Source organism: Brachyhypopomus gauderio, chromosome 10 (genome assembly GCF_052324685.1).
Source record: "Brachyhypopomus gauderio isolate BG-103 chromosome 10, BGAUD_0.2, whole genome shotgun sequence".
Lineage (NCBI taxonomy): Eukaryota > Metazoa > Chordata > Actinopteri > Gymnotiformes > Hypopomidae > Brachyhypopomus > Brachyhypopomus gauderio.
Genome location: NC_135220.1, coordinates 5,049,350 through 5,066,331, shown reverse-complemented (window position 1 = coordinate 5,066,331; position 16,982 = coordinate 5,049,350). Strand labels below are relative to the sequence as shown.

The 16,982-nt window shown below is 45.7% G+C and overlaps 1 protein-coding gene across 1 annotated transcript in view; it reads left to right on the top strand.

Annotated features, from left to right (window-relative positions):
• The first annotated feature begins 3,637 nt into the window (after positions 1–3,637).
• Positions 3,638–16,982, top strand: part of LOC143525245 (cadherin-4-like) — a 305,715-nt gene continuing 292,370 nt past the window's right edge. The window contains 2 exon segments of the mRNA XM_077018933.1: positions 3,638–3,879; positions 5,707–5,818. Of these exon segments, the coding sequence (XP_076875048.1) occupies positions 3,823–3,879; positions 5,707–5,818 (169 nt within the window). The 5' untranslated portion in view covers positions 3,638–3,822.

Here is a 16,982-nt window from a genome sequence, read left to right as displayed (position 1 = left end):
TGCGATGCTCCCCGTACCAGCCTGGTATCCATGTGGCCCTGAGAATGATTGAGGAAGCAGGCAGGAAACACATGCCTTGTCATATCATTCCTTTAAGATTCTTGATTTGTTTTTTACAAAGCTTACATGTTTACATAAATGTTTGTATGTTTACAACATTACCCTCAAGTTTGATCTGCATAGCTAGCATTGTATCTTGTGTCTGTTAAATGTGGCCCCCACCTGAAGATGGACCACTGGCAGTGGTGGTCAGAGGCGACGCTCTGGTCTATGCAATTCTCAGGTTGTTTGACCCCAGGTGGAGTGGGTGTCAACTGCAAGATCTTGTCAACTGGAAGGGGTCTGGCCCTGAGGAGCAGAGCTGCGTGCTGGCTGGTGATGTTCTGGAACATGGTATCTAAACATAGCTCCAAAGTCACCAACCAAATAGGCCAAACACTTATCCTAGGGGGTGTCCTTCTATGGATATGGTTGAACTGAATTCAACTTAATTGAATAAACTCCAAGAATCTCCAAGTATAAACTACTTTACAAAATAAAATTAAATAAAACTTGATTGGAGATGGTTTATGCTGAATAAACATAATCTCCCTGTGCTGTGAGTGTTAAACTTATACTCTGTGTTTCTTGAACAAGGCTACAGAACACTAATATCCACCATTGGACGTACTGACACATTCCTCACTGATGATGGTCAATCATCTGCTGACTTAGTCAGACTTTGAGTCTAACAGAGACTCCAATTCCCAGAAGCCATTGGGAGGACAAGACAAAGGCTCATCATCTCCTTCACTTTCATTGCATGTAAGTGCAGTATTGAAGTGTTTAGGGGAAATCTTCCATTTACTGTCAAATTTCCAGTAGTATTTAAACTTGGACTTGGTCTTCTACTTAGTGCGTGCGTGTATGGGTGTGTGTTTGTGTGTATTTAACTGTTTTTGCGTCTTCATGATGACAATATTGTAGATTAAAATTTTTACATTAGATTCAGATAATATTTTTTGGCAATAGAGCAACACAGCAGTTTAGAGCGGCATTACTGCTACAGCAAGAAGTACATAAATGCAAATATCGTCTCCGATACTGTTTCCTATTTAACATGACATGGTTTAAAGTGTGTGTGTGTGTGTGTGTGTGTGTGTGTGTGTGTGTGTGTGTGTGTGTGTGTGTGTGTGTGTGTGTGTGTGCGTTCGAGCGTGCGTGCGTGCTTGCGTGCGTGCATGCGTGTGTGTGTGTGTGTGATAGAGATAGAGAGAAAGAGAGAGAGATCATTTCAATTGAAACGCGTTTTAATAAGTATATATTTAAACTAGTGGTGGGACTTTAACGCGTTAATTTCGATTAATTAATTACAGGAAAATTAACGCACTAAAAAAATTAACGCATTTTAACGCACGATACACTTTTGCATCGTGGAATGTTTCTCAGTGCACGAGTTCCAGGCGTACAGATTATATGGACGCACAATAAGATGAGCATTATGGAGATTACTGAAGAGGCTACGCTGGTGGATGGGAAATTTAAATATAAGAAACTTCCAGATGGAAGTACAAACACAAATAGTGTTATTTGCACTTTATGAAGGAAGGAGTTCGCTTATCACAGGAGCACTTCCACCCTTCGTTACCACCTCAACGCAAAACATGTTGCGGCTAGCTGGGCGTACACTGTAGGCTACGATATTTAAATCGTGTACTCAGCTCCAGCTCAAACTGTACGACTAACTCGTTGCGGAGAGTCGGCTCGTGGAGCTGCTTCAACAGTGCGATACTCTCACGAGGAGCGATTTGAATTTCAAACACGTTTGATGTTCTTGCGACGCTGCGATTTCTGATCGGGAGTTGGTCGTGAGGTGTGAATCGCTCCTCGTTTACCTGTGTAAACTATACGATGCACGACACGCGATTGAGCCGAAACGAGTGAAAAATCGGCTGAAAATGGGCCAAAAATCGCACAGTGTACGCCCAGCTTAACGCGCAGGTCAGTAATGATAACTTAGCTGCTAAATGTATTCCTAGTACGATAGGGTGACCTAAACGTCCGCATTTCACATCCTGGACAGGTGTTGTCCCGGGTTTTTTTTTTAAGTGAGGAAATGTCCTGGTTTTTAAAGTACCTTCATTGGACCATTAAGACTGGATTAAACTTTCGCGAGTGACCGTAGCGCGCGACTCCGCACGCGTTTATACATGACGAGTCATATTATTTGTGTCGTTCGTTCTCTGTGGTCGAAGATAAAGGCTTACAAGAAGCGCTGCACATTGCGTCAACTGATGCAAGTTATGAACTACCGTCCAGGGGTGAGTTTCCCAAAACGTTCTTAGCACCAAGTACTTCTTAACCTCGTACGTAAGAACGAGGGAAAAAAAACAGGTTATTGTGAAAGGGAAGTAAAACAGGTTATTGTGAAGAGCGCCACAAATGTGGCTCTGACTGGGGATCACTGGACCTCTGTTAGCAACAAGAATGATCTTGGTGTGACAGCTCATATTATAGATGATGAATGGAAGATCCAGTCATTTGCTTTGAGCATGCAGAAGACCACTTCTAGGCACTATGGAGATGCCTGTGGCAGAGGCCTGGGAAATTTAAGAAAAGTATACCATCTAAAATGGTATTAAAAAACATCTTCTGATTTACTTCAATTCTTCCAATATCCTGAGCAAAACTCCCAAAATTAAACAACATTTTTGGTCAGAATTTCCAATGTTCTGAACTGTTTTCTGCACTCATATATTGGTCTGTGTAGTAGACTGGTGGAAAAATAAACAAGATGTTGAAGTTTATGATTATGTTCATTGATTCATTCATCATTCAAACTTAAATTAATATTTCTCATGTTAAATACTGAAATGCGATTAAAATGCGATTAATTTCGATTAATTAATTACAAAGCTTCCGATTAATTCGATTAATTTTTTTAATCGCGTCCCACCCCTAATTTAAACATTTTTTTTCAAGTATCGGTTATGCATATTGTATGCCAAATGTATGCAGTGTCATTCGATAATGGATGGATAATCATTTGCCGATATAATCGAGGAAGGGATGAGAAAACGGGTTTTGAGCGTGTGTGGTGCTTTGATGGGATTAGCGCGTGCTTTACCGCTCTTTTTATCTTTTTCCCGGGGGTGACGGAATATGGTCCAGTCAAACGAGACAGAGATTGCGTCAATATTACTTAGACCACTGCTCCAGAAAAACAAACAAACAAACAAACAAACACGACCACCACCAACAAACACAACTAAACAAAACTAAATCGCTCTTGGCTCAGCATAATTTTCATCAGGAGGAGCTCACTAAATTGTCAGGCAGCTGCTCTCTCTCTCTCTCTCTCTCTCTCTAACCAACTCACGCGCTTCTACTGGTAAGATACATCGTTTTTCAGATAGCGGTGATGAGGTTTCCATACGTCCAGGCCTGAATCGTTTTTTTTTAACCAACCACCTAAATATCGCCAGTGAATCTCAGTTATATTCTCGCTCTTTTCCTCCGCTCTTTTCCTCCGCAATTCTCCGCACAAGGGAATTGGCACTAGAGTTGGGCTAATCATGTAACTGTCTTTAAAACTGTGTGTCTTTAAATGGGATTCTCCGGCTCTCTGCGGTAGGAGGGGTTGCAATGACGCTCGCTCGCGCTTTGGTGCTGAGCTGAGAAACGCTTTCACCTGCAGTTGTGCGCGAGAACCCTGGACGGGTTTGTACTGTTGACGAGCTTTTGCACGGTACCGGAGGACGGCAGAGGCGGCCAGCGCGAGGGAAATAACGTGTATCAAAGGAAGACACAGCCAGTTTGAACAGCCTTCGCTCGCTTGCAAGGATGAAAACTGGCTTGGTTCTCTTATTAATAGGAGCAGTTCTTCTGAACACATCTCGGGTATGCTTACACATAACACCACATCTCACAAGTGTCGAGGCGTTGTGCATCACGTCAATTAAATCACAAATTACACAGAGAGCACAATTTAAGCACGTTAAAATATCACCGTCCTACTCCTTGTTATACTTTTTTCTCACTTCGGAAAGCTATTTCGCAGAAAGGATGATGTGGGTTTGGCTTACATTTTACGCGGAGATTCTCGCAGCAATACCACTATGTCTGTCTTTTCACTACATGCTTCAACATTTATTGCAGCGGTGCATCTACAGGATGCTCGTTTTGGCGAGGACGGGCGCGTCTGACGCTCCGCGGGCTGCGAGCCGCGCTGGGTACTTAAATACTGCTGATGCTGCGGATTACACCCGTGGGCTCCTGTGCGTACCACCGAGTTTGCAATGGCAGCGTTGTCACAAAATTGGATGTTCGGTATTATATCTTAGAAAATACTGCATTAAATATGTGGGCTGTGAATGTCGAGGCAGTTGAAATGCGATTTCAAAGCCGTTATCCGCAGCAGAAGCGAATTTGTTTTTGTTTGTTTTTTGTCCAGGTAGAAATAGGCGCGCGACGCTCCGGAAAGTTGGACACATATGACTTGTGGATGCTTGCTGTAGCAAAGTCCAAAGTAGCAAAGTGGCGGTCGTGTTTATGGATGGGGGACGCACGGGAAACACTCCGCGGTGGACTGACTGTTTCCCGGCGTTACCGCCGACTTCATACAGGTTTAACTGATCGGAGAAACAGAGACAGACAGAAAACTGCTCTGGCATGGCTGTCATATGTCAAAATGATCAGGAAACGACCTGGTTTGAATATGTGTGTCCAGAGCGTTTACATTCTCTGGATTTCTTTTCTTTTTAAACATTTTAATGATATAGACCCGCGCGGGCTTTTACAGAGCGAAACCTCCCCCGGTTTTCTTCCTCTTTGTCGTTTTAGAACCGAGCCTACACGCGGACCCAGAGAGTGCGACTTCAGTAAGCTCCATGCTCTGGAGAGCGCAAAGTGCCCTGATTAGAAATTAACATCGCGTCCCTGAATATTCATAATTTCTCTTTGTGCGTAAAGTGGCGGATAAGAGGACTATTGAGTGCTAGGCTAAAGTTAGCTCCATCTATTGCTTTAGCTCAGTACCCTGTGCACGTCCAAAGCGCGCGGTCCAGGACACAATGAACAGATCCGCTTCGTGCAGGGTCAGGCTGTATGCAGGCACAGCTCTTCCCTTAAAACACATTTAATCGGTTGTTTCCCACTATAAGATCATCTTCTGCACCGCATTATTTAACATCATATTGACGATTGAAAATATGTGTGCGTGCGTATGTGTGTGTGTGTGTGTGTGTGTGTGTGTGTGTGTGTGTGGTGTGTGTGAGAGTGCGAGTGGGGTTGTGTGTGCGGGTGGGTGGGTGGTTGTGTGTGTGCGTGTGTGTGTACCTATGTAAAGCATGCATTCCGAAAATGTTTTACCCAAATTAAACCTTATCAAAAACCCTTCAGAACCGAACAACCATACTATCAGCGTCACGTCACGTCTGTGCTGTTTGGCTGTTATTCCACAGCATTCAGAACCTACAATCAGTAAACCCACAGTAAATAAACTTGACCGTGTACGTGGCCAGACTTTATTACGTCTTTGTTGAGCCGTGTGTCTTCGTAGGCCTTTAGAAGTTAGTCAACTGTCTGCTGCGTGAACAGGTGAAACAGAGACTACGCCATCTAAGGTCTTTCTACCCACGTCAGGGTCACAGTGACCCGTAGAAGAAATCAGTAGCTTTTACGTTTTTACGTTTATATATATATCTAATCACGCATTCTCTCTTATAGGGCACGCGCGGGGAGATGCGGCTGAAAGCCCGGTGCAAACCGGGATTTTCACAAAGTTTTTATGCTCTGCGCCTTTCAAGGAACGTGCTGATCGGCCGAAGCCTACTGAAAGGTAAGAAGGCCGAGTGTTGCTTTAATGAGCTCTGTTGTGCTCGCCGCTTCTCTCCCTCGCGCTGCGTACAAGGATTCAAAGGGCCTGTGAAAAGAGACACAAGTATAATGCCGGACCGCTATCTCCATCCGCGCGCTCAATCGCTGAGGTCGTCTCGCTTTCAGCGCGCAGCCAGCCTCCAGCGCGCGCTTGAATGGGAGCCGCTGCAGTCATCGGCAATGCACTGAAGCATAGCGCCGATAGAGACTGTCTCCTCTCTCTCTCTCTCTCTCTCTCTCTCTCTCTCTCTCTCTCTCTCTCTCTCTCTCTCTCTTTCTCTCTCTCTCTCTCTGTGATATTATGCTATAGAAAGTCACAAACTTATATATGCTTAACAGTGGACTTTCGTCCTCAATTAAAATGTATTCTCTTGCAGGCTTTAAATCCATTTCAAATGATTTGTCTCTGCACAGCGTTATTCCTAAATTTGCTTCTCAGCCTGTTTCTTTTGTTGGAGGATATCATTACCGTGGTCGTTGCGCACTGCGCGTGTGTAGTTTTTCATTGTTCCTATTCCCCCTCACTCCATTCTTGTAGCCACGGTGGCAATTATTCAATAAAGCAACTTTGTTTGGCCAGCCAATAGAGCAGGAAATCTAATCGACACACGCGCTAATCTCACTCCGCGCCTGCCAATCGAGACTAATTGGAATCCTGAATTGATCTCTCTGTTTTTCTCCCCTTCAGCCCTGCGCTGCATTAACCCGCTAGCGCGAGCGCTTAACGGGGCGAGCGCGCGGTTCTTTAGCTCACGCGGAGTTAGACTGTCGCTTTCGCCTAGTGGTGGTGGCGGTGGTGTGTGTATGTGTGTGTGTGTATGTGTGTGTGTGTATGTATGTGTGTGTGTGTGCGTGTGTGTGTGGGGGGGGGGGCAGTATTAAAAGTTAGGTGGCAGTGCGCAACGGTACCAGCTTTTAATAATGCATCTTGATGTAGCGTTTTGGGATTATTAATATAAATTGTATGTGTGTGCGCGCGCGCCCGCGAGCGTGTGTTAACGAGGATTCGTCGGAGCCAGGTTTCTGCGTACCTTTTTCATGATTCTGTCAGGCCGTTAATCCGCTCTTTGTGACACGTTAAAAGTGATTTAAGCGCGCCATCGCACTGCGCTTCTGGACTGGGGGCAGGCTGGGGGCGGACTCGACTGCGTTGGCGTTCACTTGGCTAGAAACGACGACATGCACAGTAGATTCGACACAGGAGCGACGGCCTGTGGGCCAGTCTCTAGGATTGAGCGCAGAGGCACAAGCCCAAGGCTGAGAGCAGAAACAGCGAGATGGGGCAGAGTGCAATATTACTGTGTCGGCTTTTTTCACGCGTCTGAGCATCTATGTTTGCCTGTGTGCGTTTTGTCACGAACCGCCCATTTTGGACGGAGCTTCCCGAGTTGTGAGGTTCATAGCCCAGCAGGGGGTGTCAACACAATCATTCAAACCTGCTGAGAACTTCCTTCTTCTGTTTAATTATAACGGGGGGCCACTTGTAATCTCTTTGTGTACTTCCTTAATTAATCCCTGAAGTTAAACAGTCATTATGGGAAATAAAAACCTATGTCCGATTAATAACATAATATCACTACAGCCTTCCACCACAACAAAGGCAAAAGTCTGTTCATGCATAGAGAACAAAATTCCTACAAAAGAATTGCTGAAATGAACGGTGAATATTGCTTGAAGACTTCTATAAAGAGTCCAGCTTCACTAATAACATCAACGTGTGTATTTTAGTTTAAGGGTTAGGGTTAAGGTTCAAGCTGCCCTCCACCTCTTCCTGCTACAGTAGTGGCCGTCACAGCTCTCTTGACCAGACAGAGTCACAGACAGAGGAACAGACAGAGGAACAGACAGGCACATACAGCATCACAGACAGAGGAACAGACAGGCCAGACAGAGGAACAGACAGAGTCACAGACAGAGGAACAGACAGAGGAACAGACAGAGTCACAGACAGAGGTACAGACAGAGGAACAGACAGGCACATACAGCATCACAGACAGAGGAACAGACAGAGTCACAGACAGGAACAGACAGAGGAACAGACAGACACAGACAGAAGCACAGACAGAGGGCCCTTATCAGCGGAGGCCCCCTTAAAGGGGCTGGAGGTGCAGCTACACAGGGAAGCTCATACCAACGGTGAACACACACACACACACACACACACACACACACACACACACACACACACACACACACACACACACACACACACACACACACACATGATTCATATGGGAGGAGGTGTGCGTGATTTATCGTTCTTGGAGGAAAGGCAGGAATCTCTAGTGGAGAGACGTTAATAATAGCGTTCTTTAACCCAGAAGCGTCAGGAGGGGGAGAAGGAGAATGACCCCGAACACAACCAGAACTCTGGACACACCGAGGAGCCAGAGACTATGAGACGCCATGAAGGCGAGGATGCTAACCAGAGTGGACAGGCTGTTGTGTGTGTGTGTGTGTGTGTGTGTGTGTGTGTGTGTGTGTGTGTGCGTGCGTGTGCGCGCATGTGTGTGTGTGTGTGTGTGTGTGTGTTTAATTAGCCTCTGTCAGATTGGCGAAGAGCCTCTGTGTCCCCTCATCTTTCTTTCCTTTCATCCTTCCTGGGTTTGTGTCTGATCATGGAATAGGTCACACTCACACACACTCACACACACACCACTCACACTCACACACACTCACACACCACTCACACTCACACACACTCACACTCCCACACTACTCACGCTCACACACCACTCACACTCACACATCACTCACAAATCTCTCACGCTCACACACCACTGACCTGCGTTCCACGAGGGTCTCCTGTAGACTTGCACGCCATAGTAACACCATCAGCATCCGGCCGATACGAGAAAAGGGTCCATGTAAACTAGAAGCAGCAGAGTGCGGCAGGGTTGTTGTTTGGGTCTGGAGTGGCCATGGGGTAGAGGCCTCTTGTTGACAATGGTGCAGTGGGACAGGGGTAAGCAGTGGGACAGGGGTAAGCAGTGGGACAGGGGTAAGCAGTGGGACAGGGGTAAGCAGTGGGACAGGGGTAAGCAATGGCAGATATCCAGTGAAGGACACCATGACAGCATCTCGGGGAGGTCACAGACAGGATGTGGCTTTCAGGCAGTGACTTTGTTGAGTGTGTTTGCTTCTGTGCTAAGCTCTGATCTGTTTGGGTGTGTGGTTTTGGTTTAGGACAAACAAGCACAAGTGTGGGTGCATATCTGAGAGAGAGAGAGAGAGAGAGAGAGAGAGAGAGAGAGAGAGAGAGAGAGAGAGAGAGAGAGAGAGAGAGAGAGAGAGAGAGAGAGAGAGAAAGAGAGAGAGAGAGAAAGAGAAAGAGAGAATTACAAGACATATTCTACTTTAGATGCTTTGGCAAGGCAATATGATTTTGTCATGCCAATAAAGTTCATTTAAATTGAATTCTATATTAAGAGAGAGAGAGAGAGAGAGAGAGAAAATAAGTGGAGAAACTGTCCACTTATTGCTATATGTTCTATATGTATTACTATATGTTCATGTTTGTGTACATGCATGTACATACATGTGTGTATGTGAATGTGTGAGTGTGTGTGTGTGTGTACATGCATGTCAATGTGTGTGTGTGTGTGTGTGTTGGCCTCATCCTGACCCAGCTCACTGAAGCTATTCTCTGCCCTGCTTGTGGAGACAGCTCCCTCCCTCTGGCTGTAACAGGGGGCTGACTACGCTGTCACACTCCTCCCCTCTCGCTCTCCTTGAGAAAACCCTGGGTGTTGCTCCAGCCATGCAACTCTCCCAGGGAAACCGCACGCTGCTGACCCCAATCCCAGTGCACCTCCTTGGGCTAGCAGGCTGGAGTGACCCCCTCCCCTCACAAGGAGAATGTGGATAAAAGCTCACTAGGGATCTCTGGGAGGAAACAGGGCTGTGAGGTGGGGACTGACGGTACAGGGCAGGTAGAAGTTCTACTGGGCCAGCTGTCGTTCTGGACCATTAATTATCTCAAGCATTCAAGCATTTCAGACAAAGGTTCAGCTACAGCAGCGTACTTGACAGTGTCCCACAGTAATGGAGAGACTAGAGAGGCTTTCTTGAAGTGTCATTTGCTTTGTGATGTGATGTGATGTGTGTGTGTGTGTGTGTGTGTGTGTGTGTGTGTGTGTGTGTGTGTGTGTGTGTGTGTGTGTGTGCGCGCGTGTGTGTGTGTGTGTGTGTGTGTGTGTGGTTGTTTTATTATTTTGTCAACACTAATGCACGGTTTGTTTGAGTAAGCACGGTTTGTCTCATTTTCTTTAATGCTGTTGCACACACACACACACACACACACACACACACACACACACACACACTACAACATACTCACACACACCAGCAGACACACACTCATGTCTCAGCACTCGAAACCTCGGGTCTGGAGAGCCATTAGGAGAGCAGACGCAACATTCCAGAATAATCTCGTAATTGATATGAACTGCACTTCCACTGGGATAACAGCTCCTGAGCGTCCTGTCTGATGTTGGGTGAAACGTTGTGACACCTCTCTTACAGCCTGGTTGTGTCTGCTAAGAGGGTGCGTGGCTTTGGTTTAATGGGTGTGGCTTAAGTCACCGCCTCTCACAGCTCAGCCCGAGGGGTGGGTGGTGTCAGAATTTAACAATGTCGGCCTTGCAACATTGATGGAGAGGGTAAGAGGAAGACTTGCATGAAGAATATATCAGTGGATGTTAATATGGTTTGGAATCAGTTCCTTTAACATGGAGCGATGGAAACCACTGTCTGCAGCATGAGACCTTAATCCAGACCATAATCCAGACCATAATCCAGAAACACTGGCTGAACTATAAAAGAAATCAATTACATAAAAATATCTGAAATTTATGCAGGCTTTCCAGAGTGAATAATACAGCATTGTTTAAAATATTTTAAATGTTTAAAATAACCTCTTGCTAGCAACTCCTGTGCATGCAAAAGCCTGAAGCCATGCAACACAGAAGAACAATTGTTCATTTAATTTCAGAGAAAGAAAACGTTTCCAGATTGAGACAATGAGGAGGTGACATGATTGGACAGAGCAGTGTTGCACCATACAGGTGGTCAGGTCCACAACCCAGCCTGTTACATGAGGAGAAAACAGAACCATGTTCCATCTCATCATAACATGTTTGTAAGTTCTTACATACAGAACTTTGCTGTAGTAACGATCCCACAATTGCATCACGAATGTTGAATGCAAAATGCGAATGAAATGAGAGAACCCCAGCAGAGACTGTAGCCATACACGAGCTCTGTTCAAACAGAATAAAGGTGTTTTGATTTCCTGTTTCCACACCTTAATCCAGAGAGCAGGACCAGAGCTCTCTCTCTCATCACTTTCTCTCTCTCTCTCTCTCTCTCTCTCTCTCTCTCATCATGTTCTCTCTCTCTCTCTCTCTCTCTCTCTCATCATGTTCTCTCTCTCTCTCTCTCTCTCTCTCTCTCTCATCATGTTCTCTCTCTCTCTCTCTCTCTCATCATGTTCTCTCTCTCTCTCTCTTTCTCTCTCTCATCACTTTCTCTTTAGGGGTTTTAACTGTAAGTTCCAGTTTCTTTCTAATGCTTTTTTGTTTGTTTTTTTTTATTCTTTTTTATGTATTTTATTCTGTTTTCCCCTCTGTGTTCAGCTGGAGTGTCAGGCTGTGTGACTGCATTAGACTCCATCTCCAAACGCCACACACTCCACCATGTGCTACCCGTCTCACTGCACTTGATAGTATCATTCTTGCTCTTCTCTGTGTGTCTGGAGGAAGAAATTAGGTGTCAAGCTTTTTTAACATTACAGCATGCAGCAAATCAAACTTACAGATTTACCCTCAGCCCGTATTGTAGTGTTCCCGTGGTAACGCTGCGACTCTATAAAAGCGTGGTAAGTGGCGAGGATGGCGGTCGTTCTTCCTGACGGACGTCTCTCCGGCCCCCACTGGCGTACGTCGGCCCCTCCTGAAGCAGCTCTGCTTCTACTCCGATCTTCATGGCCTTGTGTGATGTTTGTTGGTTTCACACAGTGGCTGTTTCCCTGACCTCTCATTAGCCTTCTGTCCCCCGGACCACAGGCAAGAGGGAGGTGCTGGATGCCCCCACATAGGTGGAGCAGTTCTTTACTGTGTCCTGAAGGAGCTCTGTCTCCCCACCTACCTCCAACTATCTCCATCGACCTCTCCTCCATCTCATCCACCTCCATCTACCTCCATCCACCTCCATCTACCTCTATCTACCATTATCTACCTCACCTCTCTCCATCTACCTCTCCTCCATCTCATCCACCTCCATCTACCTCCATCCACCTCCATCTACCTCTATCTACCTTTATCTACCTCACCTCTCTCTCTATCTACCTCTCCTCCATCTCATCCACCTCCACCCACCTCCATCTACCTCTATCTACCTCTCCTCCATCCCCATCTACCTCAGTCTACCTCCACCCACCTCCACCCACCTCCATCTACCTCCATCTACCTATCCTCCATCTCCATCTACCTCCATCAACCTCCATCTACCTCTATCTACCTCTATCTACCTTTATCTACCTCACCTCTCTCTCTATCTACCTCTCCTCCATCTCATCCACCTCCACCCACCTCCACCCACCTCCATCTACCTCTCCTCCATCTCCATCTACCTCAGTCTACCTCCATTCACCTCTCATCCATCTCCTCAGTCCGAACTGGGCTGTTTGGTCTGCTGTGTGATGGTACTGGGACCTGTTTGGGACTGACACACACACACACACACACACACACACACACACACACACACACACACACACACACACACACACACACACACACACACACACACACACACACACACATAAACACACACTATCATGTTGCTGAATAAGGTCAGTAAGAGTGTATTGGGCGATAAGCAGAGGTCTGTCTGTCTCTAAAGCTCTCATGGAATAGGTTCTTTAAACACATGTTGGTCTCTCTGGGTGGTGGTGCTCTGTAAAACCCAGGACGCAGATTATTGTGGCAGGATTTCGATAAGCTACAAGGCTCTTTTTCTCTCCCCCACCCCCTCTTTCTTTCTCTTGCTCTATCTCTTTCCACTCTTCTTCTTAAAATGTTATGGAGTGACACTGTCCAGCAAGTGTTCTCTCAAGAAAACATATAGTATAAGAAGTCTGAATATACTTTCTCTCTCTCTCTCTCTCTCTCTCTCTCAGAGGACAAGCTTATTTTTGATCTCAAGCTTCAGGACATGAAGGCATCACGTCACACAGAAACATTTCTTATAGCATTTTATATAATTTCTGTCATTTGAGAGTGACGTCAACCCATTAACACTATATTGTTATACCCATTCTCGCATGTGGAGAACAGAACCTGCTAAAAGGCTGTGAGAGGCCCTGCGTGTTAGCCTCGCTCAGCGTAATAACAGGTGCCATGCTCCTTTATTGATGTGATTAAGAGACAGAAGGACCACGTCTCTGTGGCCAACATGGAACACCATTGTCATTACATCACTTCCTGCTAAGGCTTCAGCCTTCAGGCTGTGGCATCACTGATGCATGTCGACATCATTTCAGCTCAGGCAACCTGAAAGGGTCTCGAGCTTTTACAGGCCATTTCTGCCAATATTACAGTAAAATATGATTCCTTATTGATCGCCGTTATACGTGAGGGACAGGAAGAGCTTATGTGAGCATGTGAGCACCGGCTCCTCCCGCTCTTCCTGCTCTTCCCACTCTTCCCGCTCTTCCTGCTCTTCCCGCTCTTCCTGCTCTTCTCGCTCTTTCCACTCTTCCCTCTCTTCCCACTCTTCCCTCTCTTCCCTCTCTTCCCACTCTTCCCACTCTTCCTGTTCTTCCCACTCTTCCCTCTCTTCCCTCTCTTCCCACTCTTCCCACTCTTCCCACTCTTCCTGTTCTTCCCACTCTTCCCACTCTTCCCTCTCTTCCCTCTCTTCCCACTCTTCCCACTCTTCCCACTCTTCCTGTTCTTCCCACTCTTCCCACTCTTCCTGCTCTTCCCACTCTTCCCACTCTTCCCATTCTTCCTGCTCTTCACATTCTTCCCACTCTTCCCACTCTTCCCGCTCTTCCCGTTCTTCCCACTCTTCCCACTCTTCCCACTCTTCCTGCTGTTCCCACTCTTCCCTCTCTTCCCACTCTTCCTGCTCTTCCCACTCTTCCCTCTCTTCCCACTCTTCCCACTCTTCCCACTCTTCCTGCTCTTCCCATTCTTCCCACTCTTCCTGCTCTTCCCACTCTTCCTGCTCTTCCCGTTCTTCCCACTCTTCCTGCTCTTCCCACTCTTCCCTCTCTTCCCTCTCTTCCCACTCTTCCCATTCTTCCCACTCTTTCCACTCTTCCCACTCTTCCCGCTCTTCCCACTCTTCCCACTCTTCCCGCTCTTCCTGCTCTTCCCACTCTTCCCTCTCTTCCCTCTCTTCCCACTCTTCCCACTCTTTCCACTCTTCCCACTCTTCCCACTCTTCCCGCTCTTCCCACTCTTCCCACTCTTCCCGCTCTTCCTGCTCTTCCCACTCTTCCCTCTCTTCCCTCTCTTCCCACTCTTCCCACTCTTCCCACTCTTCCCGCTCTTCCCACTCTTCCCACTCTTCCCGCTCTTCCCACTCTTCCTGCTCTTCCTGCTCTTCGGCTTCTGTTCCTGAACACTTCCTTACCTCTTCAGTGGTTGTAGGCCCCTCATCACAAGGTAAATTACTTCTACATGCGACTCACTGGTAATATACTCTATTTCCCCTTGAGAACCTTGATATTATTTCATTGCCCAATTATTTTAGATCCAGGTAATATTTTGAATTACCCTTGTAATACACCACTACTTTCAACAAACAATTAAAGAAATGTCATACAAACCAACTTTGCGAAGCATGGGTGTCTCTTTCCCTTGTTTCTCTACACCTTATTTGCGTAAAGCTTTGAGAGAGATTGCTGTTGTTAATTAAGGCATCTTTCATTCCTCACAAGCACTCTCTCTGCTTTGGTGAGAAAGGCGTGTGATCTGGAGAGACAATGGCCAGGTCGCGGGAGCATTAGCTCTTCATCTGCTATTCTCTCTTTTTCTCTTCCTGCTCAGTAGCCCAGCGTCTTGTTAAGACAGGATAAAAAAAAACACTGGATGAAAAAAGATCTGAAGACAGTCTTCCTCCTCTAATTACAGCCTGTGTCCAGAACTCTAGATGAATGTTCTACCTATTAAATTCTTAAGTTCAGAAAGACACAGAGAGAGCGAGTGAGAGAGCTAGAGAAACAGAGAGAGAGAGAGAGAGAGAGAGAGAGAGAGAGAGAGAGAGAGAGAGAGAGAGAGAGCAGAACAGGCATAGCCGTATCAATAAACAACTCTTCTGAAACTCTAATTAATAACAAGAGCAACACAGCGTCCTTCCGATGTGGAGATATCAAATATAAGAAATGCATTGTGGAACTGGACGATCGTTAAACACTGCGATTCGCCATTCAGTGACCAACACACACACACACACACACACACACACACACACACACACACACACACACACACACACACACACACACAACTCAGCAAGGCCAATGAGAATTGATACATAGACCGTAAAAAGAAGGTGTAATGGATGTAAATGTAGCAGAAAAGCTGAATTATAATTTGAGTAAGTCTGTGTATCTCCATTAATGTGTCTCTCTAACGCATGACGCGAGTCTCCACACATACTGCCAAGAATCACAGCACCAACCTTTGGGAAAATAACGCAGAAGTAAGATGAGCTGTAAAAAATCAATAATGTCTTGTTTATTTATTTCTTTCTTTTTGGATTGCCCTCGGCATTCTCATCCTTTATGAAATCAAGCGGATCTAAGCAGATGAAGCAGTTTATGGTGTGCATTATGTGCAGTGCATTATGGGGTATGAAATATCTGAACAGAAAAGGGGAAAGTGACTGGCAAAAAATCTGTGTTTATAAATAAGTGTTTACAAGTATGTCTTTATAAATATGTTTTTCAATTAGTGTTTGTAATTATGTGTTTATAAATATGTGTTTATAAATGCAGAATATTGTTTTATTGTGATGTGTTTATAAAACACATAATATTGTGTAGAGTACAGTGTTATTTTGGAGGTGGGTGAGGTGAATGTATGTCTTCTGTGAATTTAATACTGTATTTTTGCAGTCACTAAGACCCAAACACTGGTACTTATAGAACAACTGTAGTCTATCTATTGACCTGGTGCACTAAACCTTCAGCACATTTTCTGCCTTACACTCATTTAGCAATTCTAAACACTTTTTGCAAAACATTAAACACTTTTTCCTACATTAGACACAATCAAAACTGTAAACTATGTGTTTCTTTTGGAAAACACTGTCATACAACTGCCACACCCGCCTACCAATTATCCAAACTTAGATAAACCCAAACCCAGCCCTCATAAATAAACCCAAACCCAGCCCTCATAGATAAACCCAAATCCAGCCCTGACAGACAAAGAGATGATGAGGATGTGGATGAGAATGAGGAAGAGGACGAACACCCACAATGGACGAGATCAGAGCCACTTTGGTTGAGTTTTCTGGAAGCAAAGGGTCAAAGCCTAATCTGTGCTGTTACACTGTAGCATCGTCCAGACATTTTGAAATGAGAACAGGTAAGTTCTACGTGTATGTTCTACACCCTGCTACTGTACTGTAGTACCATATCAGTACTTACAGTACCTGGCAGTGAACATTCTCCTCGTGTTTTTGCAGAACTGCTAGACGTCCCCGTGATGGGGGAGGAGGACTGTCCACCTCAGAACACAGAGAAGCCGTGATCAACATGGTCACAGCAAACACCAGCATACTTTTACGACAGCGTCAACAGCACAAGATTACTGACAACAGCACCTTCTGTAACAACCTTTTCATCAACATCCGTTAGCCTGTCTGCACTGGGCCAGCGACAGTGTGAAACAACCGCACTATGAATATGCACAAGCACGCTCTGATATCCACTCAATGATACTTTAGTCCAGTGTCCTGTGACACACAATATTGACTTTATGCTTATTTCATGCTGTCATAAAATATTGCAACGAACATCATAGGACACGATGCCATTTTCAGTGGGCATCGTGGGGGCGACATGAAAACGTGTGCAGCCATTTGCCAGAATGGTGGTGTTGATCTTC